Genomic DNA, 27,832 nt, shown 5'->3' with positions numbered 1-27,832 from the left:
GTGGCCACCAACATGCACACCTTTCTAGCTCACACATCTAGTTTGAATAAAGTTATATCAGTGTATAAACACTGATACATTAACAACACATTTTATCATCCTAAACAGCATTCCACTCCATTTTCATCAGATCATGTCTGAGATGCCAACAGATAAAGCTAAGCTTAGACTTGTCTCTAACAGTTAACTTCTGAAGGGCTCAACGTTTTTTTTGCTTTTGTTTTTTAGCTACGAATTACTTCTCAAACTTTGCCATGCCTACAATAAGGCTGTTTGTACAAACACTTTTATTTTGGCTTGAGGTTAGAGACTCACTGACTCAAGTTCTCTCAAGCTCTACTAGAGACAGGTCTGACTGTATTTGTTGTATTTTAAATTTTTTTTTAAAATCAAGCAAACAATATGGTGTCCAACAGTACTAGAATACAGCAGTATTAGAATTTCACAGAATATCCTTAGTTGGAAGTGACCCACGAGGATCAAAGTTCAACTTCTGGCTCTGCACAGAACCATCATCAAGAATCACACCATGTGCCTAACAAACACTTCTTCAACTCAGGCCTAGTGCTGTGACCACTTCCCTGGGGAGCTTGTTCCAGTGCCCAACTACCCTCTGGGTGAAGAACTTTTTCCTAATATCCAACCTAAATCTTCCCTGACACAGTTACATGCCATTCCCTCGGGTCCTGTCACCACAGACAACAGATTGGCGTCTTCCCCTCATCAGGAAGCTGTGATGAGCTATGATGAGGTCTCCCCTCAATGTCCCTCTCCAGGCTGAACAGACCAAGCGGCCTCAGCCACTCCTCACATAGCTTCCCTTCAAGGCCATTCACCATCTCTGCAGCCCTCCTTCAGATGCTCTCTAATAGCTTTTATATCATTCTTATATTGCAATACCCAAAACTGCACACAATATTCAAGGTGAGGCTGCCCCAGCTCAGAGCAGAGCAGGACAATCCCCTCCCCTGCCTGGCTGCTGATGCTGTCCCTGATGCCCCCAGGACATGGTTGACCCTCCTGGCTGCCAGGGCACTGCTGACTCATGTTCAGCTTGCTGCTGACCAGGGCCCCCAGGGGCCTGTCTGTGATGCAGGTCCCAGGAGCACTTGTATTTGTTGAACTTCATGTGGCTGGTGATTGCCCAACCCTCTAATTTGATGAGGTCTCTCTGCACAACCTGGCTGCCTTCCAGGGAGTCAACAGCACCTCTTCAGTACCACTGGCAAAACTACTTTGCATACCTTCAAGACCCGTGCCCAAGTCATTCATGAAGATGTTGAGGAGGGACAAGGACAGAGCCCTGTGGAACTCCACTAGTGACACGTCACCAGTCTGATGTCACCCTATTTACTGTAACCCTGTGTGCCTAATCTGTGAGCAAGGTGCTCACCCCTCCCATGATGTATTTATCCAGCTGCATTCTGGACATTTAATTCAGAAGGATACTGTGAGAGAGTATCGAAAACTTCATGGAAATCCAGAAAGATGACATCGACTGGCTTCCCTTGATCAACTGCATGGGTTACCTTGTCATAGAAAGAAATTAGGTTCGACATGAACCCACGCTGGCTGTGACAGATGTCTGCAGTGTCCTTCATGTGTTTTTCAATAACTCCCAGAATAATCTTGTCCATAATTTCACCAGGCACTGACGTGAGATTTCAGTCCTGTAGTTTTCCGGGTCATTCTTCCCACACTTCTTGAATATTGGGCCAACATCGGCTTGTGTCCAGTTGACTGAGACCTCTCTACATTCCCAAGATGATTGAAAAATCCTTAAGAGAGGCCTTGTGATGACATGAGCCATCTCTTTGAGTATTCTTGTAGGAGTTCTGTAAGGCCCCATAAACTTACAGGGATCCAGCTGGATCCTCCCCCTCTCCCTGGCAGCTACTCCACAGATTTTCACATTACCTCAGACAAATGATTTAGGTAAACAAATAAATTAAAGTGAGGACACAGACCTCAGAAGGTACAAGAGAATTTTCCAAGCCTTCCATAAGAGCTACCCTTACTGAGGTACATCGATGAAAGGACTTACAGAAAATGCAGTTCTGAGTAAGTCAGTGTGCGATTTTACAAAATAGATATTCCATACCACATTCCCACTGGTGTACTTCAGGTATTATTATCATTGTCCATTGCCAAAAGCCCACATTTCCTATTTCTACATTATTCAGCACAAGAACTTGTAGCATATTATCTGTATTGTCCAAAAGTGAAAACTTGATCTCTTTCTACATTTCCCTGCTCATTTAGTATGCTGAAAATGAAAGTTCTTGGCCTGAGGCATTAAAACTGGTTCATCAAGCAACGTAACATAAAACCACTCTCTATTCTTAGCTCATGCTACACCCATGAAGACCGCAGCTCTCTTTAAGTTCCTATAAAGGGATCTGGTGAAGAGCAACTGGTCCCTTAGAAAACTCAAGGTCTAATTCTCTGTACATTAGCACACACAGTTACTACTGTAGCTTTGACTGTAGGGACTGACTTGCATACACATTTCCAAATACCCATTATTGTTGCACATCCAACTGTGAAACTGCACTGGTGTGGCTGCAGTTGTAAACATTTCACAGGCATATCCTTATGACTGAAGGATAACTTCCCACTCAGTGGGCCTTGTATAACCTCCTCAAGCAATATGCACTGCTTCAGTGAGGAGGAGAGGCACCTAAAATAGACACCCAACTTCCTTTCTTAAAGTCCAACAATTTCACAAGCACACTTTTCTGTTTAAAATGAAATTACCATTCACTGACATAGTTTGCAATAGCTACAGAAAAAAGAATTGTCTTTAGGCTTTCCATATGTTCTGTAGCTAATAAAAAGCCAGATAAAAAGTACTTTGCATTTGTAATTTAAATGGTGCCAAAATTGTGGAGTATCACAAGAAACATGTACCACCAAGCCAAAGGTGAACTGGCCTGCATTTTCTGTAGTAATTTTTGAATGCCTAAAACCTGTAAGAAACAAGGATTGAGTGCACTGGTTCAAAAGTTCCTATGAAACAGAATTTAATTCGCATTTCTCAAATACTTAAACTAAATAAAGAGAAATACCATGTAAAGGAATCTCTTGCCACAGAGAAACTCAGAAGTTTAAACATTAAAGAATTTTTGAAAGATCTGAAGCATGTAATAACTTAAAGTTCCCCTACAAAGCATTTACATTCAAGCTTACACTTACATTCAAAACTTGCCTGAAGTTTAAAATATCTGCATAACTGCATCATTTTTGCTCGTAAGTTTACCTAAATTTTAGAAATACACATGGATGTTTCACTCTTGTCTGGAAATAGCAGCATGAAATAACACGCTTCTGAATGGTTTCTGCTTAGAACACAATAAATTGTTTTATTACTTTTACACATAAATCTCACACTGGACAGGAGTGTTGATCTGCTGGAGGGCAGGAAGGGATCTGGACAGGCTGGATTGATTGGGCCAAGGCCAGCAGCATGAGGTTCAACACGGTGAAGTGTCAGGTCCTGCCCATGGGTCACAATAACCCTGTGTTGTGCCACAGGCTGGAACACAGTGGCTGGAAAGCTGCCCAGTGGAAAAGGATCTGAGGGGTGTGGTTCACAGCACTTGAACATGAGCCAGTGCATGCCCAGGTGGCCAAGAAGGCCAGTGGTGACCTAGCTTGAATGAGAAATAGTGTGGCCAGCAGGACGAGGCTGTGATCTCCTTGTTCTTGGACACTGAATCCCATGTTCAGTTTAGGGCGACTCACTGCAAGGAAGACATTGAGGTGCTGGAGTGTTTCCAGAATAGGGCAATGAAGCTGGTGAAGGGTCTGGGGCACAAGTCTTATGAAGAGCACCTGAGGGAGCTGGAGGTGTTTAGCCTGGACAAAAGGTGGGTCAAAAGTGACCTTCATCACTCTCTGCAATCATCTGAAGGGAGGCTGTAGCCAGGTGAGGGCTGGTCTCATATCCCAGGCAACCAGTGACAGGACAAGAGGAAAATGGCCATCAAGCTGTGCCAGGGGAAGTCCAGATTGGACATCAGAAAAAAACTCTTCACAGAAAGGGATGTCAAGCTTTGGAATGGGCAGTCCACAGAGGTGGTGGAGTCATCATCCCTGCCTGGAAGTGCTCAAGAAATGACTGGACATAGCACTTTGTCTGACGGTCTAGTTGATAAGGTGGTGATGGGTCAAAGGTTGGACTTAATGATCTTGGAGTTCTTTTCCAGCCTTGATGATTCTATGATTCCTCTAAGATGGCTAATTTTATTACGTGGAAATCTACAACAGCCTGTTATACAATGGCTATTAAGAATTTAGAAATGCCAAAATGTTAGTAAGCAATTTTCTTAACCAAAAAAAAAAAAGAAAAAAAAAGGCATTAATATGCGTGGAAACTAATATGCGTGGAAACTACGCTTGTCTTTTGGGTAAGAAAAAAACCAGGAACCTGTTTTTTTTTTCAGTACTAACAGCAAAACAACTTTCAATAGATGTGTTAACAGAGGCATAAAGAGACACATCTGCAACAGTTATACTACACTTTGGCAACAAGACGACCAGCATATCAAAAACTGTTAAAGAAGGTGTTGCAGATCTTTGTGAAGTTAAATATTGCTTTGTGCAAGTTTCAGCTTCAAACCTTGCATGTTGTTTTTCCTGCTTCTGTTTAGTTAGAGTAAGAACAGCAGTGCTAGAAAAGACAAGCTTCCAGCAATAGCACTGCCCACACAGAGCCTTTTGAAAAGCCCTGCACACCAAACTGCCAAACACTCCACCCACAGCTGGAGCCCAGCCCTTTGTTCCAGCAGCGCTGTAACACCTTTTGCCTGCCTCAGCCTCTGGAACGACAGCAAACGTGCACCTGTCAAATGTGCACGTGCATGGAGCTCACATTTTCCAAACTCCATTCTTTCCAGTGTGGTGGACCCCAGTAACAGGGGTGGATTGTGAGCCCCCCTTGGGCTTAACCCAAGGGACCTCCCTTCCCACTGTGTATTCTAGATCCATCGTGCCTCTAGGAACATCATGTGCTGACAAAGGCATGGCACTTCCTCAGGAAGGGCAGCCCTGAGAACAGGTCTGTCCTGGCTACATGGAGCAGTGCAGGAAGATTAAGGGAGTGAAGAACACAAGTCAGCATCTCTCTTGCAATCTTGCCTCAGAAAGATTGTCTTGCTACATTCATATTAAAAAAAAAAAAAAAAAAGAAGAGTTTCGAAATTGCAAAGAATCCCATCCTCAAAAGCAGAGGGGAGGAAAGATGAATGCACAAAAATCTGTATGAAGACAGCCATACCTTTGCCTTGATATGTGACACCATAATATAGAGAGAGAAAACACATGAACAGATAAGAAGTTATTGTTAAACAATCAAATTACATAATTTAGTGCTAAGGAGGTTTTAAGAAAGTTATATTAATCGAAGTTGAAAGTTAATGATGTGTGACAGGAGCAGATAGAATATGCTGACCATAACAATTCTAAGACCTGAATAAATGCTAAGATAAAAAGGACACCTAAATCTGACCTAGCACCAAGATGTTCATCACATGGAGACCCAGAATTTGAAAAGCCTGGGATAAGCAAGACTTACATATAGAAGATTTTGCTGTGTAAGAATCTGAATATTTTCTTTAAATTTCTTTTCATTCACACGTGAATCATATAAGACTATGCTCTTGGTAAAAAGCTTTGCAATTCAAAACATGGAAATAAATAAAGCAATTATATCAGCCAACCAGAGCAAAACCAATCATTCATTGTGCAAACAAAAAAGCACTTGCTTTAGTCCCTGCATTTACTAATGAATTTTAGGTATGTAAATAACACAGTAACTATTTTAGCAACACAGCAGGCTTGCAGGTCGACTCTACCACTCAACCTGCCATTCCACCTTATGTGGCAAGAGCAGCTAGGCAGCAGGATTGCAAAAATTCTCTGTAACAGGTGTAGTACACATCACATTGTGATACAGTTTAAAAAACACTTAGTGTTGCAAATATACTGTATAACTACTAGTCAAATATGTGAATTCCTACAGGATCTGGCTCACATTTATTTTAGATAGCTAAAATTTATGAAGTCAAGGCCACTCTGACCACTGGTCTACACCAAAATGAAAAATTACTCAGCTATAACACAGAAAAACTTACTACTGTAAATTATTTTTTATGTTCAGTTTTAAGGAAGATAAATCACACACATAAGAATTGTCAAACTTCTAGAAGGCAAAAAGTTTTGCTGCCTTTTCCTTCTGATTTATCCTACATCCTTAAAGTCTTTGTTTCACACCAGTCTAAGTGAGTGCTGCTGATACATCTTTGCTTAGAATGCACAAAAACAAGTAATCCAACTGATAACATCCAGGTGGACTATTGCCTGACTGTAGCCTTAGCCCTTTTTGGCTAGGCCAGGGAAACAAAAGGGCACAATTCAGCTTGCTACAGGAACCATAAACCACAATGCAGCATGGGCCACTACTGGAGTAAGAATAAGAGACCATGGCAGAGCTTTTGCCCTGTGACCTCTAACGCAGCAATATGCAGAGTCCAGGTATCAACAGGTAGAGTCACCTCTCAGGTCAGGATCCCAGTAACCTTCACTCCTAAGAAAGCAGCTGGACAGCACTTTGTTAGTAGATGGTATGAGTGAGGGAAAAGAAATCTGTCATAGCAGAATTGCTTCTCCTAGTGCAAGAAAAGGCTTCACTGCAGTGAATTGCTAATAACATATTAGAAAAGCCCTCAACTGTTCCCTCCTCCTCATTTTTCAGGTATGCAGTCCAATGTGTGGGGGGCTCACTGCAGTTCTTCTCCTCCTTAAGTCGGGCAGCTACAGCAGAGAAGTTCTTGAGCAATTCACAACTATGTCCCTAGCCTGCAAAACATCCTGAAAACAGCATCCAGCCCATGGCATGTAAAATGCTAGACCACTGGGGGGAAGGCGTGAAGGAGACAGTTTAAGGTCAGAGAACAAGTTTGTGGCAGAAGAAAAATGAACCCAGATCCTTTGAAGCTTCAGACAGCACACCAACCACTGGGCTACATTCCCTCTATTATTTTGGAACTTATGCTGTAAGCCAGAAGAGCAGTTTGTGGTTTCCCTGCTTGAGTTCTATGACAGGACAATCTGAATAGCTAGAAAAGAATTTTATTTGCTAACTCACAGAAGAATAAAGTCTCAAATAATTTTTTAATGGTCCTCTAACTCCTGCAACCTCTTTGAATTTCGAATTGAAATGAACGTTTCAGCCCACCCACCACAATGTTGATTTTAGTTCATCTTGGCTTCTAACCTAATGAAGACAGACAAAAAGAGGTTCAGACCTGTCAGCAAGATGCTCTGTGAATATTGTTTAGTGAAAGAGAGCTAGTTTTCTGTTTCTAGGAGTAACTGGCATATAAATTCACCAAATTAACTCACAATTTCTTTTTCTCAGTTCAACAATCCATCTGCCACAACAGATACCAGCAGGTATTGTGCCTTACTACTGAAGTATCTTCAAACCCATGCAAGATGTTAGTGAATGGCAGGTAGAAATTACACCCTGTAAGATTTCTGGCACTGTATTATGCTACCATCTACTGGTTCACGTTAAATTAAACCTCTGAACTTCCCCTCCAAATCATTCACCCTCAAAAAAAAATCCGTTTCTACAGAGGCTTAAAATTGTAAAAATTGCATAATATTAATTAGAAATTTTCTAAGGTAATTTCACAGTTCTACTCAGCTTTTGTCTTTTTTTTATTAAGCAGATGCAAGACTGACTGTTATATACGTTCAGAACATTTTTAATCAAGATAAACCAAACTCATCCACTCATTTACTTACATTCGGCTAGTTTCAATGTTCTCAGAGTGCGGTTCTCCTGGTGATCTGCAAAACCAGATAGAAAACCTTAAGCACTGCTTGCTCGTTCAAGTCATTACAATATGAAGTTATGAAAGATGGAATGAGATGAGTGTATTATTGCCACTAAAAGCATCAACTTTTTGATACTTGCAGATTTAATTTATCAAACTTAAGAATACAGTTTATTACATAAAACATGATAGTACAATTAAGCCGAATTTCCCTAAGAAGGAGAGCACTTTTTCCCCACTGCTTACACAACAGGAGCCATTAGGGAAGAGATCTGCTGGCAATACTTCCGCATTCAGGCTGTTTAGTGCTCCTGTTCTGAGCTAATTCTTCATAACCACTTCTGTAACCAAAACATGCACTAAAAGATTATCAGTGATCAGCTGCAACCAAAATTCTCTACAGAGCTGGACTCTAAGAAGTAGCAGCTCAGAAGCAGGGTCCAAAAGAATCTCAAAGCAGATCTCACATCTCTCTCCACCTGAATTCGAGGAGCTAATCTCACAAACTGCTTTCCGTTTTCCTCAAGAGATCAGCCAGTAATATTCAGAATTAAGTGTTATTGCCTGGCACAAGCTGCACTTGTGTTTAGCTTTGCAACCCCATTGACTTAATTTACAGAGTAATTCAAGGGGTATAGCTCAATACAAACTTAAAGTAGACTAAATTACATTTACTTAGCTCCTCTTTACTCCCGTGTTCCTTAGGACAGCACTGATTCAACTGTAAACGTTTTTTAGGCAGTATTTTTTTTCTCTCTTTGAGGGAGAACTTCCCCCTAGCCAGTGAGTTTGTAGCCAGACAAGCCAGAAGACAAGGCAGTACAAATGCAGCAGTTTAGATTCCCATCATCTTAGGATGCCTTGAAATAAAATCTTATAGAACCTTCGCTTGAGTACAAACTTTGGTACAGTTGACCAGAACTGCCATGCTGGAAACACTGTGCAAGGAGGGGAAACAGAGCACAGCCATTCCAGTAAAACTCTGCAGCTTAGATGAACAAAAATGTCTTTCACAATAGCTCTCTAAAAACAGAAGTGAGCTAAAATCTGCAAACAGAACTATGTAGGTTTCACCAGAGTCTGCTGGGAGACTTCAATTAGGACAGCTAAGCAGACTTTCCTATACCTTTACAGAGAAAAAAATCTTTATTTATAGGAATGTAATTTCTAAATTTCTTTACTATATAACTATCTACAATATTCTAAATGCTATTGAAATCTCCACATGTAACCTGATATAATCCTTTTATCCTGTTTCATTCTGCTAATTTACTGGATGGTCTCTCCTATTAAAGCTTGGACTGCTCTTCAAATTCTCTACTAAAATTTTAGTTCTTCTTCTGAAATATCAGAACTTTTTTGATTCTACTAAACAGAACCAGCGCCTAGAAGGCATTTCTGGCAGACAGCTTATATATAAATCCTAGGCTAGCTGGATACTGTGTGGTGACAAATGATGCAGAACACAGATAAACTGTTTGTATTTCATTAACTTATAAAATTTAACGGACACTAGGGACAGAATTCAGAACTTCCTATTTAACTAACTTCATACTCATGCTTAAAATGTAAATACCCTTTAACTGGAAAATAATAAAAACTGTCCAATCTCAAAATCTGGCCTCTATTTATTACCTCCAATTTATGTTTCCCTTACTCATTAAATTCAGGACTGACAAAGCAGTTGCTGATAAAAATAATGCTCAGCAGCAAAACAAATAAAATTTTCCCTTTAATTCTGGTGACCTAAGCAAGCCTCTAAACGATTAGTGAAAAGAATCTCAATTTTTTTCCCACTTATTCACGTGATCATGTAAGTGTTAAAAGCTGGAATAGTAGAAAGAGGCATATTTATATTTACACTGGTTAGCTCCTCTATTTACTTCCAGGACTTCAGAAAATGGTAGCAAAATGTCTGGATATTTAAGGCTTTGCTCTCTTAATTCTAGTATTCGGACATACAACATATATGAGCTTCGGGAAAGAGTAGTGCTTTTAGTTGTTATGAAAATGCAAAAGAAATAGTGGTATTAAAAGAAAACCATCAAGAATACTGATTACTTTCAGCCTTTTAAATAAAAAGCAGTATGAAGAATTACAGAAAAAGAGCTGACTGGCATCTAAGCTCTGCACAAAAAAAAGTAGCCTGATGATGCGCAGTACAGACGTGTAAACAGCTAGCAGTATATCCAAAATCTTTTCCTATCCTCATTATTTTTGAGAATATTATCAGGGCTGTAAAAAGACAACCCAGTTCAGTGTATGTTACTCAAAAAACAAAAGTTGCATCTACAAGATAAACAATAAAAGAAAAAACACCATCTAGTTGGGTCAAAAAAGGTCTGGTCCTCTAAGGTAAGTGGCTCTGCAGAACACAGGGTGAAAATTCCTTCAGTTGACTGTTTTAGAAAACATAAGCAGATCTGCTATAACTATGATTTGCAGAACTATTAATGGACATTAACTCGATTTAAAAGGTTTCAAATGACGATGTAAGCACCTAATAAAATGAGCTTTGAATACTCAGTAAAATGAAGTGGAAGATCAAACTAATTACAGGAATTGTACTTGTTTGCTGAGAAGCTATTTATTTTGCAATACCCAATTGTTTACAAACAAGATACCTTGTTATTTCCTGTGAGCAGGCAACAGTACTGAAAAACAACTATATAGTACGGCAAGATGTCCTTTCATCATGCTTAAAATCTGAAACAAGAGTTCTGTTCAGAGAAAATCTCAGAGCAAATGCTCTTAAAAACTTCAGCTTTGAATTAAATTGTAGATACTGATCACAAGACACCAATTAATCTGAATACTGCAGTATGAGCTCACAAATTCAAATGGTGGCTCATTTCCAGTAACACAGGGAGCAACTTCTCCATTCCACAAGCCACTCCCTTTACCTCCAGTGTACCTCTCTAGATGAGAAAAGTAATGGTATGTAAGCTTCACACACTTTAATGTCATTAAGCCTCCCAGATAAATACTTCAAAACAAAAACTGAACACATGCTTGGATAAGTATGCTAAACAATTTCTACAGAAATTCAATATGACAGTAAAAATTACTAGACTTCTAAATGATAGTATTGTTCTTAAGAGGGGTATCATGGAGCATTATAATGCTTGCATTTTAAAAAGCAGGCAAGGACAAACTAAGTGAGCTTTGAAATCACTGTAAGCAAGAGTCTAAGTCCACTTTGCCAGCTGACTTATCTTAAACAAACAATATAACTTAATAATATTTATAAAACTAACTTCAAGCCATACAAATTAAATACCTTAAAATAAACATTATAGTAGAGAAACTCCTGAGAAACAACCTGATATGTTTCATGCTTACCTTTTACAAGCTGTGGCCATTCGGTGACATCAGGGTGATCACAATTTTGAGTCACTGATCAAAACCGAGTTGTTGCACCAGTCTTGTATCACGCTGGGCTAAGCATAAGCTTAACAATTCTAAATAAGTAAAAATAATTCAGTTAAAAGTCCTTAAAAAATATTTTCAGCCAATTCTCTAAATAAAAAAAAAGAAAAATATTGATGCTAAGCATTGTTTTATCAGCAAGATTAAGATTTACTTACATTTATTTTTTGCATGGCATTCTAACTTCTAGAATAACTCGTTATAGTACAATCAACCAGTAAACTTGAAATTTCAGGAACTTATTTTTAGTAATTCTAAAAAACCAAAAGCCATACCCATCTCTTGGACCAGTGGAAAACACCCAATTGTCAAGACAATAAGCATTCAAAGACCTGGAAGTGCGTGCAAAAACATGAACTCTAATTTCTAACTACAATAAAATTCTGGTAGATGTTTTGCTGCTACAACTCAGTTAACATTGTTTCTTAGCAAGGCTCTGTTCCCAGGGGAGCAACAAGTAACCTGAACTTTGCTGTGTGCCTCTCCCCAAAAACAAGAAAGCTATAGCGATGCAAAAGTTTCAGAGGAGCGACCTTTGCTGTCTATGGCAAATCTTTTAGGTTCTTTGCTCCATTTATATCATGTGTCCTCTCTCCTCTCCCTTAAATTTTCAAAAGTATATTTTACCTGTCAATTGTTTCCCGTGATCTGGCTCCACTGGTATAAATTGAAGGGTTGGTCCTTTACTTTGTCACGCAGGTGGCAGCCAATGATCACTCAGCAATACTCGTGCCCAGAGCGCCCTGGGACCACCCCAGCTGATTACTTCCATGGCTGAAAAGGAACCAGTTAGTCTCTTACCTACTGCTATTATCTACTCTAAACTAAAGTTAACAGATAAATATTTCCAAACATAATCCTCAACACTCAATTCATCCCATTCTCTCTCCCCACCCAAACTCCTAAGTGCGCTGGAGAAAGCCAGAAAAGAAAAAAGGCCTCTGAAGAAGAATCAGATGATAAACAGATTTTGCTTTTTACTAATACAAAGTTTTGATAAAAATTGCAATGTTAATAATGTATTTAGTAAATAAAAAGTTATCTTACTTTCTCTTAAGAGCAGTAGCTATGAAGAGAGACCTCTGTATAGTATCCTGAGAAGTTTATTCCTGTAACCCAGATGAAACCCCACATTTGCAGGTTGCCATGCAGCAAAAGCCTCACACAGAATGAAGGTGCACAAAGCTATTGAGGGCACAGCCACAGCTCTGTGTAACACCTGCAGACATAACAATCTGGTGCAAATACTAAGAGAGCACATCAGACAGCTTTAAATATTTAGCAAAAAACATTTATTTCTTTACTGCACCCTCTTTTGTGCTTCAGTCCAACCTATAACAAGAGTATTACAGTAAGACCTTAACGAGGCTCATGATTCTTAAAAGTTTGTCAGAGAAGCTCCCCTGTTTTGCCAATCAACTACAATTTGCCATTCTGCTATAAACTCTGCACAGAACAAAATTTGTCTTAGTTTCAGAATGATGCTTATTAGTTTTATTATTCATTGAGATAGGTAAAGTGCCATCTGGTGATTTTAACATCAGTAATATTTGAGTGTTCTCACCATAACACAATTACAGTTGACACAAAAAAAGTAAAAAAGAAATAGGCTACCAAAAATTTCCAAATCAAAACAGAGGTTCTTTAGTACTTATGTTTCATAGGTGCAAATCGTCAAAATTTAACTGAGCCAATGCCAGGACCACAGAACAACAATTAAAAGTCAGTTGGAAAGGTTCCTCATCTGTTAACATTACAGAACAGGGCAAAGATTTTCCATTTAATGTTTGCTGACCATCAGCTGTACAGAAAGGCACCCAAGATGCTGATGCAAGACTAAGAAGCTGTAAAACACTGCTCTGCTTACGACATTCTGATTAAGGCCTGAAAACGACCATTTTCAGGCAAGCCTTAATTTTGAGGAAACAGAAGCCTATTCAAACACTGCTTCTAGCACTTTGCCCAAGTAACTTCTAGTATACTGGTCAGAGGACAGTGGTATCATCTCTAAAGCCTCACTGGCTGGGAAACCTGCATTCTGTCTTGACTACTGGAAGTACCAGCTCATGTTCTGGAGTGTTCCTGATCAATGACTCCCTACCTAGACTTGGCCCTATATCACCCAGACTATTAACAAAAGTTTATTACAGTAGTCTTCCATTCAAATGGAAGCATGCTGGAACACCAGGCTGTCATCAACCTTAGTAAAACAGAGTTTTCCTGAGGCTGTTTCATATGGGAGAAGTCATGAACTGTCAACAGTGAAGGAGCAGATGAAATGCTGGTGCTGGATTCAAACATCACCAGATTTTCAAATGTTAAAAAATATACATTAAGTTGGCAGCTTCATAGTCATAGTCAAGACAAGCCAAGGCCTGATACAGATCCAGCTCTGTTAGTCTGATTTACCACCCCACTGAGCAGAGTATCTACAGCAGTTCTGTGATGGGAGGCAATGTCTGAAGTGTCACAAATCTCACTGAGCTGAAGTTAACTCACCTATGTTTTGTTATGAAATTTGTATCTACAACTGAATTTGTCATGGGTCAGAGCTTTGAGTCAGGTAGTTTCAAGCATTTCTGATTTGTTGCATGATACCTTAAAACTAGACTTACTATACTGTGGTCTGAAATTCTCATGCTTCTTTTCAGCAGTCTAGGTGCAAAAAACCTTAATGAATCATTTTATTCTTTTATCTCCTTCTCATCCTACCTTCTCCACCTATCCTTGCTGCCACTCCTGTGGGACAGAATATGACAGGCAAAGATTCAGATCATACAATTAATTTTTCTAAAATCTTACTCATTCATGCATCAGCAGAGTAGTGTCTGCTGGGAAAGAGACCAGCATGCTGAAACACAGGGTGGGTGGTGAAGGAGACTGCCATCAAAGATTTATTCTGAATATATTTCAAAGGACATTTTGACTGCTTGATACAAACAAGGCACAAAAATCCCCAACCTGGTTAAGAGCGCCAAAAGACACTACATGATTAGGAAAAATCACACTGATGAATACATTAAGATCTTGGATAACAGCATTATGAATTGTGAATTGGTCTACACCAACTGCTCTCCTGTCACAGGAATTTCCCTACAAAAAAAGTCCTCTGTTTATAACTTATCTTATAGAAGACAGAAACAGAAGTCCCAGAGTAGATATTTATTTATACTACTCAAACAAATTTCCTTGGTCCTCACTGTTATGATCAGCATAGCTTACAGTTTAGGCTTTTACAGACACACTGAGCAGCTGAAGGTATGAAAGGAAGTTTGTGCCTGTGGAGTTGTCCAAGAAACCCAAGATGGCTGCCAGGCTCTTTGGACTGGGCAGGCTCCAGAACAGACACAAATGTGTCTGCCTAGTGACTATTTACTAGGGGCAGAATCAACCAGGACTGCAACAATCCCTATTACAGTTAGCAAGACAATAAATAAGGATCTAAGCCTTCAAACCATGTATTTGAAGAAATTTGTGACTTGAACTAGCCCTTATCAAAAAGGAATGGGATAAATAACGTTTATGCAGTGAGATTTGGAACAACATTTCTCCAAGATGGCACAGGAGAATATTTTCATAAAAGAATGTTCCTGTCAACTCAAGGAGTTGAAGGAGAGTGAAAGAACAAGAGATCAGAAAGGAAGCTCAGACGCATCAAAAGGGGCTAAAAGCAACTTTGTTGCATATTTGGTGAAACATCTCCGTACATTTCCTTAAACCTTCAAAGTCTACAAGCATGAGGCCAGAGGAGGTCCCCAATTTCAACATACAAAATCTAAAGCCACACCCTGGAGAATTTAAGTACTTATTTTTCAGCAACCAAAATAAAGGCAAATTACTTCCAGGTACCAATCACTTATTTGAACACTGTTACTTACATGGATTCCCTAAACCTACTACTATCCCTGGGTTATTTCATGGTCACCTTCTGTGAGAGCAATGCAATCTGGCAGCTGACACACAGTATCTGAGGTCTAGGAAGATCCCCTAGAGTATGAACACTTTTCCTTATTTTCCTGATTGACTTATTAAAAGAGTGGCATTTGAGGGTAGTGGCACTTGTAAAAATTTAGGTTTCCTTTACAAAGCAATTTTAAGTATCTACCCAAGTAATCTTTGATCCAAAATTAAGATTCTCTTTTTGTTCTATGATGAAAATAGGGGCGATTCACTGTACAATGAAGTAGCATGATCTACCTTACCTTTCAGTATCAGAATTTGAGTTGCTTAATTAAATATAACCATCTCTCTCAAGAATATTCCACTAAACACAACTTTTGAGGGTCTTCTCAAGAGTCTTTGTGAATGCCCCAAGAATGAATTTACATATTTCCAGAATGACTGAGTACCACGATGAAACAATCATCTATACAATAAGAAACTGACACCTAATAGGAGAGCTGGCCTTCTATAATTCAATCTAAATTGTCATATGCAGAAAAAAAAAGTAATAGGCATGTTTGAGCTTATATTTCTTCACAAAGTTGGGAGTACAAATTACTTTTCTTGCCTGCATGCTGCTTCCAATGCACAAAACATAAAAAGATAAGCTTTCTTCATCTGATTAGTAGGCAAAATTATTACTGATTCTACAGTAAAATAAAATAGCCACTAATACAACCTGATCATATAAATCCTAATAGAGCCAAAAAACGCCCCAGCCAAATAGCAATAAGGCTTCTATAAAGATTTTTTTCGCCACTGCCTGGTAAACCAAGCAATTCAACTAGTAACAACAAATGCAAAATCACATTAGTTAGAAAACCAAAAGAATTGGCCTCTGTCCTGGAAAATGCCAGGCTGACTAAAGCAGTCAAAACTGATGTACAAATGTACACATACTCCCATATATTACAAAAAGAATGACAGATATGACTCATGAAAGGTCCTTGGAAGAGTGTCTGTTCATGTGCACAAAGTACTTCACACATCTTCCAAACTTAAACTCAGTTCTCCGATTATTTAATACTCTTTAAAAGTGTTCCAGAAGTAATAGAAAAGAGCCATAAAGACAGCATGAAGATAGAAGAAAATGCCTTGTGATTAGACAATGAAAAGAGTTCAAAGTTAATCAAGTCTATCAATATATATACATATATATACTGGAAGAAACTAAGTATTCTCATAGCAAAAAAAAAAATACATAGAGATATTCTGACTGAAAGAATGCATACAAAATCCCCATGAATAGAAACTGAAGGCTCACAAATTCAAATTACAGCAGGAACATAAGCATGCAGGATAATGAGAACACTTAATACTTGAATAAATAATTTGGGATGGGAATCTGAATTTGCTACTATTTTCTAATAAAAGTTAGTGCTACTCTGGAATTTTCAGTAAAATACTGAAATGTTTGCAATGAAAAGTTGTTACTTTTCAGAAGTTTCATAAAGGTAGAATTTTGTGCATCTCAATACAAAGAAATCAAACACAGATTTACAGAAAAGCTCCATCCTATAATATCTGTATACTTACTTTGATGTCAATATTCTCCACTGTACTAGTTTTGGCTGGAATAGAGTTAATTTTCTTCATAGTAGCTAGTGTGGGGCTGTGTTTTGGATTTGTGTTAACACAGGGATGTTTTTGTTATTGCTGTGCAGTGCTTTCATAGATTCAAGGCCTTTTCTGCTCCTCACCACACCAGGGAGGGCGCTGGGGGTGCACAGGGAGTGAGGAGGGCTCACAGCTGGGACAGCTGACCCCAGCTGACCATAGAGACATTCCATATTATATGGCATCGTGCTCAGTGTATAAAGCTGGGGGAAGAAGGGAAAAGGGGGAATATGTTCTGAGTTATGGCATTTGTCTTCCCAAGTCACTGCTATGTATGATGGAGCCTGCTTTTCTAGAGATGACAGAACATGTGCCTGTCCATGAGAAGTGGTGAATGAATTCCTTGTTTCACTTTTTTTCCCCGCACAGCTTTTGCTTTACCTATTAAATTATCTTTATCTGAACCCACGAGTTTTCTCACTTTTACTCCTCCAATTCTCTTCCACATCCCACTGTGTGGGTAGGTGAGAGAGTAGCTGTTTGGTGTTTAGTTGCCAGCTGGGGTTAAACGATGATATCCATAAATCACAGAGTAACAGAAAGATGCCTAATGTTTGCTCCCACTCCCTCCTCCCATGCCAAAAATAGAGGCCTGCATGTTATTCCCATTTTCTACAACAGCCCCTGCAACTTTGGACTCTAGATTTCACCTTCAACATCTGGTTTTGGTTTAATATTTCAGTGAGATCATTTATGTATTTTGTTCACCTTTGTAAACGCAGGAAAGATCCAAAATTATCCTTAGCTTCTGCATTTTACACTTAGGCCACAACTGTTTGTTTTTTTTCTTCCACTACACACACCCCTCTGATTTTTTTTTTGCAGCAGAACCATTTGTTTCTATTTCAGTTATATTATACCTGTTACTTCAGGCTCCCTCCAAAATGATACACAGCCATGAACAAAAAGCCCCTTCTATACTAGTAGGTGAAATCCAATCACCTATTTAAATGCCTTTTAGTAACTCTCCTTTTATTGGTTACTCATCATGTTAAGTTATTTTGCAGTCAGGTAAGTTTTACAGCTTCGCTTCAGCTTTACTACTTAAGCTGTTATTCCATCTGTCCTTTTTCTTATGCTCTATTTTGATTTCTTTTGCCACCCATCTTTCATGCTGCCTCCATGTAAAGCATCTTCTGTTCACCAAGTTCTTCGGCATGTTTGTTTAAATACAATTGATATTAAAACCAAGCAACCATGCAATTCTGTAGCATGACATTCAGCTTTCCTGATGTTCCATTAGTATTTATTACTCACAATTTGTGGGGGATTAGAAGGGAATTTTTCATCAATTTATGAAGCACATTCCATTAGAAAGGATCTATGCATACATACAGTGGCAAGCAGTTGAACAACCAGAAGAAAAGCAGCCAGCAGGAATAATGGCAATAAAGAAATAATGGCTTAAGTTTGAAGAAAAGCCATCATACACAGAACTGGTATTGACACTGGAGAGCAAGAAGCAGGTGGGTGGTCCCAGTGGTGCTGTGGGTGCAAAAATGAATATACACTACCTGCCAGATGCCTGCTAGAGTAAAGGACCAATCTATACAATTCTCTCAGGAACATCTGGATTGTGATAATGTAACATTGTAGCTTTTTGAGAGACTCACAACTTTTAATTAGTACACACTACAGCTAAAGTTTCAGGGTAGAATTAACAGTTTTATTAGAGCCTGTCTATAGTTCCTACGAAACAGAATTGAAAAAGACATCAAACAATTCTTCTGCAAATTTGAGATTTCTAAACTTTATTTCTAAGTTAATTATCTTGAAAAAATAAAAAATTCAGACATAAACCCATGGCACAGAAAACTCATATCAGCAGTTACTTACCTCTTCCCCACAATTTAAGTGGTTAAAAGAGAAAGTACACACATGGCTTAGAAACTGTTATTGAAATAACTATGTACAGTCTTGTATATGCATTAACAGACCTATTTAATACGGCAGAAAAATTTACTTAATTGTTGTTTTCCTGAATGCAGTGATGCTAAAAGTTTCAAAAATTCTTTATGTACCAAGTTGCAGAGCTATAGAACTTAAAGAGACAGTACAAAGTGGTGCAGTAATACCAGGTATTACCAGAGAACTACACCAGAGAATTAAGTTTGGAAATGGCAATTAAAATAACTACAAGTTCAAGTTCCAACCCTGCCACAATACATGTACGTATTTTTAAGCAGCCTGGACATTTAAGAGCCTAAACAAAAAAGAGATACCATGTGCCATGGGTATATGCTAACACGGCTAATAAAGATTACATTTCTGTATTCCCCAGCATTCCTATTCATAAATTTGACTTACACTGATGATTGCATAAATTTTCTGCGAGTTCTGAACTTATTTTTCAAGTCATATCCTCACTATAATATGTTCAGTAGTGAATTAAAAAAACCAATATAGCTTTCAGAAACACACCAGTTCTTATCCAATCCATGGAGAAATAAATGCATGGTAGAAGCATGATGATGAGCTTGTTAAATTAAAAAGGAATTCATCAATGTTATATCATCAGTATTTATTTTCCCCAAGAAAAATCAAATAAGTCAGTTTTCTAGAGAATTATGACTAAGTAATAGATAGCATAATTAAAAAGGGGGAAAAAATTAATGTGTGCTTCTTCCTGAATTAATTTTCAACCTTTTTAAAATCTCAGCAAAGTATAATTATTTGCTATTACAATTAGCATACAAACAATATAAGTGGAAACATAAACATACCATATCTTTCCAGAGCTGCAGAATCTTGTTCTTTCAAATTCTAAAATGGACTTCTACAGTTCTTGTACCTATAATGCAAAACATTACAATTCAGTTCTTGCTCTATGCTCCATATCAATCTGAAGCTCAATAAAACTTCAAGACAATACTTTCAAAAGTGCCTATTGGATTAGCCACAAGTCTGCAACTAAAGGAAACACAGAATCATAGAATATGCCTAGTCAGAAGGGACCTACAAGGATCATCAGACCCAACATCCCACTCCTCAAAGGACTACCCAAAACTAAACCATGTAAAACAAAATCATACTTCTCATAGAAAAGCACAACTGAAAACAATTATTATATTAGATAAACTGCAAAAGCATGAAGTTCATACACACAGTGTTCCCATTCTTTTCCCTGTAGTGATGCAATAGTTTTACAATTCCATTCATCCAGTTCATTACAAATACTTATTTCCTTTCTCCTTCCTGCCCCTTATTTTGTCCTCTTTCTTTCTTTTCTTTAAGAACTGGAATTTATAATAAGAAAAAAAAATAAACACTCAAAAGAAGTCACAGATAGAACCAAATCTTTGTTCTGGGTGCATAAAACTACTGGAGTTGGAGTTCAGTATGCTGTTCTATGAATTCATTTTCAGAGAAGTCATAATTAACAAGGGACTAAAACATACTTGAAATATTTTCAACAAACACCTAAAAGCACAACCAGCTTCAAGAGAAAAGGTGACAGAAACAGACATTTGCATATAACTAAAGAAAGACAGGGGCTGTGGATTCCCCATCACTGGAGGTGTTCAACAAGAACCTGGATGGGGCTCTCAGTAACCTGGTCTAGTGAAAGGGGTCCCTGCCCATGGAGGGGGTTTGTAATTAGACTTTTCTTTAAGGTTCCCTACCAACCCAAACCATTCCCTGATTCTATGCAATCTACTAATTAATTTCCAAAAAAGTCAGTAATTTGGCACAGAATATCCCATTTTCAATACCATGAAGATTTAATACATGATTTCTTGGCTCAAAACTCTATTAAGAACAAACAAATCCAATGCAGCTGATTTAGGCTGATCTCCAATATAGATCAGGGTTCCCACATCAGAAACCCCAATTTGGTTACCTTAATAGTACATTCAGTTTTATTTTAAAAGATGTCAAACCATTAAGAATACATTTAGTATCAGGGGCCAAATTCTTTATCAAGGAACCGAAATGGGGTGACCCTGGATCAGTTTTGCCACTAAAGCTCTAAGCATTAACAATGCCAGCACACTTTTTTGTGTTTAAAAAAAGTTAGTTATATAGGGCACCCTACAAGTTTTGTGAAAAAAGACTTCTATTTCAACAAACAATTCTACTAATTATTTAGACTTCTGTACAGTTAGGATTACTGTGTTAATGATATGCAACTGCGTCAATAAAACTTTACTACCATTCAAAAAAAAAGAAGAAAATTTTATCTGAACAACATGAGACAGTAACTTATGATTTTCCTGTTTGCAAGTAGCACTTCCACTCCATATCCACAGCAGAAATCCAAAATACCTTATATTCTACAAAAGAATAATTCTTCATTCACAGTGGTGCCATTAGACAAACTCAGTTAAAAGTATTCTGACAAATGTGACCAATATTTTTACACTTTGTGAACTCAAGCCACAGGACTTCTAGATTCAATGCATACATTTGTTCTTGTACAGACAGAGAGCAGTGTCATCTGTATAAAATTCTCCCATTCTCCTCTAAGATACAAAAGCACAAATTTTCAGTGTGCACAGTTAGGAGGACAGCATCAAGCACAGCATGAAAAAGTATTGCAAATACATGTACCAGGGATCTTATGATTATTGCCCAACAATAGAGACCAAAAAAAAAAAATGTTCCCAACAGAACTGAAGCTATGAAGTAGTGTAGGGCCATACAACTGATAGAGAAAACAAGACCACAAAGGAGGTGATGTAGACAGGTTATTTGCATAATAACACACAATAAAAGAAGAGCAAATCCAGCAACACAAAACTGAAGTTCCTGGACTTCCAGTTCTTCTCCTTCAGTCTCTCCCCACCAGCTACCACTAAGGCAGAACAGAGTTCAGCAGTCTACTAAGTCTAAAGTCTACATTCACTCAAAGGCTACATAACAACACAAAAGGAAATAAAGCTCTGTAATGCTTGTCTAAAAGGAATGAAAATTATTACATGAAGTCAGATGTACTTCAACATTCACCTTCAGCATACTTAATTAGCACTAAGCCACATCTGCCTAAAAAAATGCAAATGACAATGTGAATAGAAGCTTGGCCAATCTTATTGCTTCTACTCCACATTAAAAAAACTTGATCGATGATGTGACCAGAACCAAAAAAGCTGCCTGTTTACAACTATGTCACACATTTTCAGTAAGAAAAGGAGACTTCAAGGCACACTGAATTATATTAACACAGACAGTAAAGCACTGAATTAACCACATTGTAGCACACGGAATTACAAAATATTTAAGAAATTATTTATAAATTACAAGAAATATTTTGCAACTCTCACGCCAAGCTTGATAAAAGAGATCATAAAATCATCTCAGGTGCTTAGATTATGTTTTCCACTTGTGGTTTTGAGCTGTTGTGTTTGTCTGGTTTTATCCAATAACTATAATACAACAAGAATAGAAGAAAAAATTCTGAGAGCACTACCCTAAAGAAATAATACCTACTATTATACATTTTCTGACAATTTCAAATATTTAAGTTCAATTAAGAATAATTTTCTTACACAATTAACATTTTAACAGTAAACAAAAATCACACTAGCCAAGTAAAAAACAAGTATTCACAAATATCCTTCTTTTAATCAGATATTCAGGTTATAGGAACAGGACAATTGGAGTGTTTTTCACAACCTTACCATGTAGAGGGCTCAATCTTTGCAAGCAAGAAATACCAGGGTTTCACATAAGTGATACACTCTCTTGGGAGCTCCCTTGTCCTTGAAATCTGATGGGATTTGCAGGTTGTGTGGACTCTTAAGTATGTATCTCTACTGGCTACAATAAGCAAGTTTTGCTACACCAGCTGAAACACGATGTGTTGCTACTCAGCCACTGTACACTGGTAAACCTTGGACTTTCTAAAAATAAACCTGGGTGTACACACATAGTAAAACACAATATTCATCACCAAGACTTTGGACATAAGATTTCACTATGAAAAACACGCAATCATTATCTGAATATAGCTACACAAATAAGAAAAATTTAAAATTGTATTTGAAACAGAAATTCTGAGGTACTCACAGACCTGTTCGGTATTATCTAGCTTTGTAGAAGTTTTTGATTCCTTTTAAGAAAACGGCAAATACCATCTTGTAAAATAAAAATATTTAAAGCACTAGCTAGCTCAAACATATAATTAACCATAATGCAAAAGCAAAACTTGTCTACAACCATGACAGCCTTTCTTGCAGTATTTTGACCTACATTCCATTTGAGAAGCTCAGTTCCTTTAAGAGCAACTCTACCACCCGTTAACAGCCCAAGCCTGCTGAACTGCAGCTGCTCCAACCTGGGTCCCAGGGAGCATACCAGAGCAGGAGTACACAAGTAGTGCCAGAGCCTGGCTGCCTGGACAAGCCTGGCATCTCTCAGTGCCTTGCAAGCTTGGCAACACAAGATAGATCACTCTTGTGCTTCCCCTGCACACAGCTCCTAAGGGTAAAGGAGAGGGTGTCTGTCATCTTGATCTCCTAATTTAATAGATTTCTTTGTTGTAATAATCATCAACAAAGTATTAAAAAGTTCTAAAAGCAGTGTGCCAAAGGAAGCAAAGAGCATGGTCCTCACACCTAGAACTCTAGCTCAGTCAGAAGTCCTGTCATAGTCCTCACACAACACCAGAATGAAACGCAAACTATGTGGACTAATCATTGCCAGACCATTATGCAACAATCACCAAACCCAAAGAGAGGTTCTGTAATTTTCTGCTTGTGATCCTACCGATCCACAGGCCACCAAGATCAAATTTCCTTTGGGTTTCAAACCACTCTTTAGTTTTTGATACTTAGATTTTGTCTTTAGTTGTTTAGGTCACAGCTTTGACATTCTGTCACACAAGGAAGGAACGTGAAGGCACATGGAAGACAGGGAGATTTGAGACAGCCAGCACGGCTTCACCAAGGGCAAGTCCTGCTGGACCAACCTAATGGGCTTCTGTGACAGAGTGACTGCATCGGTGGACAAGGGAACAGCTACTGGTGTTACCTATTTGGACTTCTGTAAGGCCTTTGACATGGTCCCCCACACCACCTTTCACCCTAAATTGGAGAGACAATGGACAGATGCTTTGGTGGATGAGGAATTGGTTCGATGGCTGCATACAAAGGGTAGTGGTCAATGGCTTAATGCACAGATGGACATCAATGACAAGAGGTGTTCCTCAGGGGTCCATGCTGAGACCACTATTGTTTACTAGCTTCATCAATGACAGACAGTGGGACTAAACGTATTCTCGGGACACCCACAAACAATACCAAGCTTTGTGGTTGTGGCTGATACACCTGAGGAATGGAATGCCGTCCAGAGGGACCTGGATGAGATTGAGAAGTGGGCTCATGGGAACTTCATTCAATGAGGCCAAGTGCAAGGTTCTGAACCTGGGTTGGGACACCCCCTAGTATCAATACAGGCCAGGGGATGAGGGAATTGGCAGCAGAATTATGGAAGAACTTGGAGATCTTGGAAGATTGGAAGGCCAGCCTTGTCCCAGCAATGTGTGCTTGCAGTCCAGAACGTATCCTTGGCTGCATCAAGAGCAGCATGGCCAGCAGGCTGAGGGAGACCCGTCTGCCCTTCTACTCCTCTGAGACCCCCCGACCTGGAGTGCTGCATCCAGCTCTGGAGTCCTCAGCACACAACAGGCATGCACCTGTTGGAGCAAGTCCAGAGGAGGGGCACAAAAATGATCAGAGAGCTGGAGCAGCTTTCCTATGAAGAAAGGTTGAAAGAGTTGGCATTGTTCAGCCCAGAGAAGAGAAGGATCTGGAGGGAACTGTTTGCTTTTGTTTAATAGTGAAGAGGAGCTTACAAGACAGAGGAGGACAGGCTTTTACAAGGGCCTGCTATGACAGGATAAGAGGTAATGGCTTTTAACTAAAAGACAATAGATTAAAGTTAAATATAAGAAAGTAATTTTTTACAGTGAGGGTGGTAAAACATTGGAACAGATCGCTCAGGGGAAGGAGATGCTCCATCCCTGGAAATATACATGGTCAAGCTGGACGGGGCTCTGAGCAACCTGACCTATTTGAAAATGTTCCTGCTTATTGCAGAGGAATTTGGACTAGATGACATTTAAAGGTCCCTCCCAACCCAAACTATCCCAAGTCTGTGGAAAAAAAAAGTAATGCACTGCATATCAAGCAATCAAGTGGTACATCAGTTCGAGCTGTCCTATACCCACCATCACTGTAACCCAACTCTGGGTGACAGTCCCACTTCTGTCATACTACATAAGATAAACATGATTCTCAGAAGTAAGTGATGTTAGTACACAGAGCATGTTTTTAAAGTTATTTGAATGAATGCAAACAGCAATGCTTTTCAATGAAAAGTACTGGGACAGCTACATACTATGAATGCCCTTTTCAAGCCACCAGATCAAAAAAAAAAAAGATAATTCAAAGCTCTGCTTTGCTAACTAAAAGTTTATCTAAAAAAACCCATATATGCTTCTGTTCTAATGAAATGCAAGTAGCTTCAAAAGAAGATCACCCCTCTTACCTAAGACAGTGAAGTGAGGGTCCAGAAGGAAGCCACCCATTTAGTTCCACTCAGCTGAACAACTGCAGCTTCTCCTAATTCTTCACCACTCTGTAAAACATGGGTAAAGAACCATGCAGGATGGTAACGGAAAGAGTATCGGTAAAGACTGACTTCCACCCCCTTCCTCCATTCAGCAGTTTGCATAATACAGGGAAGCAGGCTCAACCTATTAAAGTAAGTAAAAAGTAGTTAATGCTTCCTTTAAGAGATTCATTCATAAGAGTATTTGTTAGACAGAGCTATGATAATATTTAATTTACAATGTAATTTTGCACCCAGCAAGTTATTTTGTCAATAAGCTCTTTCCCTCCTAACCACAGGAAGGTGCAGCTATTCAAAAATAGCAATTTTAAGTGCTATTTAGTCAGATGTTACATTGCCAAACCTGAATCTTGGATCTCAACATTATTTGATTTTCATATTCCTTCTATGAGGTTATTTTCCCGAAGAAATGTGTCACCAGCTGGTGTAGTTACTGAAGTATTGCTTCATTGCAAAATGTTACCTTTAGACTGTATTTGCTGACTTTCTGCTAACCAACCAGGTATGTTACATATATTACTATTCCTATCAACCAGCTTTTTTTCCAAACTTTTATTCATGGGCAACACAGCCTTATCAAGCACTGCCTGCTAATACAAAAAGTTAAAGCAGTAAAGTATTTAAGGTGACAAAATTCACTTCAAATATGAGATTTGCTCACTGCTGCTGTCTCTGGGAATCAGCTATTTAGCACAGCTTATAGAACTTCAGTGAGGGGGTAATTTTTTTTTTAGAAAGTAAACAACATACTGTAGATTTTTTCATTACAGATCCTGATAGCAAATGTATTACTCCCCTCCTTCCAGGTATAAATCAGAATCTGATTAGTGACAGAAAACCTTTTAACACTGCTTCTCTAAAAAATTCACAGCTACCTTAAATACACTGGATACTTTGGAAAAATTGTAAAACACACCTCCTTTGTTTAAAAATCAATATCAATTCATTAATTAGAGCGAAGACTTGGCCCACACTACCAGAAGGAAGACTGATGCTTGAAATGAGATCTGTGCCTACATACTTTATGAATTCTGTTCCTTTTTCCCTCAATTGCATGTTCTGTTTTTTAGGATTAGTGGCTTTCATCTTCAGGTGTATGAGTACACTGGGGTGGGGAGGGAGAAAGACATTTCCTGCGTTTAATTCTCTCTGGACATTCACTAAGTAAACTAAAACTGAAAGCAACATAGGGAAAAAAAAATCTTTCCTGCACAGCAAAAGTTAGGATGATGCATACTTACAAAAACATAAAAATGGAATTAATTCCATGATAAGTGTCATATCATGTACTATGCTAATTACTGTACATAGAAAATATTATACGTTTAAATATGTTCACAATTAAACATGTTTATAACTTAAAATTCAACTCAAAGGTATTTCCACCCCCATTATTTATCTGGTTAAGCAGAACCTGTGAATTCTGAGAACTAGTGAAGAATATGTCAACAAAGGACATAATCATAATGAAAAAAGCATGATTTTATACTGCGTGTGCTGGGTCCTGGCGGAACACATGACATTTTATACTTTCAAAAGAGAAGTTAGATTATATGAAAAAGAACTTGGTTTATTTTCTCAAGTTGATTAAAACAATCGGGGACAATTTCCAGACACTCTAACAGGGACTCCAACAGGCTGAGAACATCCCTAGATGTATTCAATATATACACACAGTTTTCAATTCCATTCACAAAAGAATCACTATTCCCACGTTTTTAAACAGCAGCAGCAATAAAAAAAAGGAAAAGACCAGAAGTCTTGTTTGCTATTAAAAAAACCCACACAACTACAGAGTTCTGAAGAGGACTTGGATTGAGAAATCTAGGCTTTAAAACACACTGCTGTGAGACAGTTTCTGCTTTTTCAAGCCTGACTTTTTTTACAAAGTCACAGAGCTACACCCTGAAATAACCCAAACATATCAAACATTCATTTTGGTATCTAGCTTGGTTCTTTTATTCCTATATTCTTGGGAGATGCTCAGGACACCACAATGAGGAGAAATAGCAAACACCTCTGATAAACAAAATTAACTTCTTAATTCCAGCAGGAAAGATGCTACATTAAATAGCAACTTAGAGTGGCATGGAATATATTTGTAAAAGAGAGATGAAGCATCTGTAATGCTGTACAGAAATAATTTCAACTAAAAGTATCAGCTCTGTAAATGTAAGTAGTAGACTAGGTTTTCTTTCACCATTTTTCTGTCCTGAGTTGACAGAATGATACTGCACTACAAACTGCATCTGTTTTAAAAGACAAACACATGTGATAGTTTTTTCCGTATATCCATATCAATTTAGCAATACGCATTTCATACTTTCAATTCAACACACTCAAACTGAGTTTTGCCGTGTTTTCAAATTTCTAAAAAGTACCTTCAACTGTTTCCACAATGAAAGGGCACAGCTATTCAGAGCCAACAT

The 27,832-nt window shown here is 38.4% G+C and overlaps 1 protein-coding gene across 3 annotated transcripts in view; it reads right to left on the bottom strand.

Annotated features, from left to right (window-relative positions):
* UBE3A (ubiquitin protein ligase E3A) overlaps positions 1-27,832 on the bottom strand; it is a 51,961-nt gene that overhangs the window by 22,568 nt on the left and 1,561 nt on the right. The window contains exons 2-6 of one of the 3 annotated variants that reach the window (XM_014892550.2): positions 25,320-25,409; positions 19,556-19,623; positions 11,901-12,047; positions 11,187-11,305; positions 7,813-7,857 (exon numbers count right to left, since the gene is read on the bottom strand). In XM_014892550.2, coding sequence (XP_014748036.1) covers positions 7,813-7,857; positions 11,187-11,206 — 65 coding nt within the window. In that variant the 5' untranslated portion in view covers positions 11,207-11,305; positions 11,901-12,047; positions 19,556-19,623; positions 25,320-25,409. Of the gene's footprint in view, positions 1-7,812; positions 7,858-11,186; positions 11,306-11,900; positions 12,048-19,555; positions 19,624-25,319; positions 25,528-27,832 lie in introns of those variants that run through there. The other 2 variants (XM_088159973.1, XM_088159974.1) reach the window with 2 other exon arrangements.

Source organism: Sturnus vulgaris, chromosome 2, assembly GCF_052056855.1.
Source record: "Sturnus vulgaris isolate bStuVul1 chromosome 2, bStuVul1.hap1, whole genome shotgun sequence".
NCBI lineage: Eukaryota > Metazoa > Chordata > Aves > Passeriformes > Sturnidae > Sturnus > Sturnus vulgaris.
Note: the sequence above shows the minus strand (reverse complement) of the source record. Positions and strands in the feature narration are given on the sequence as shown.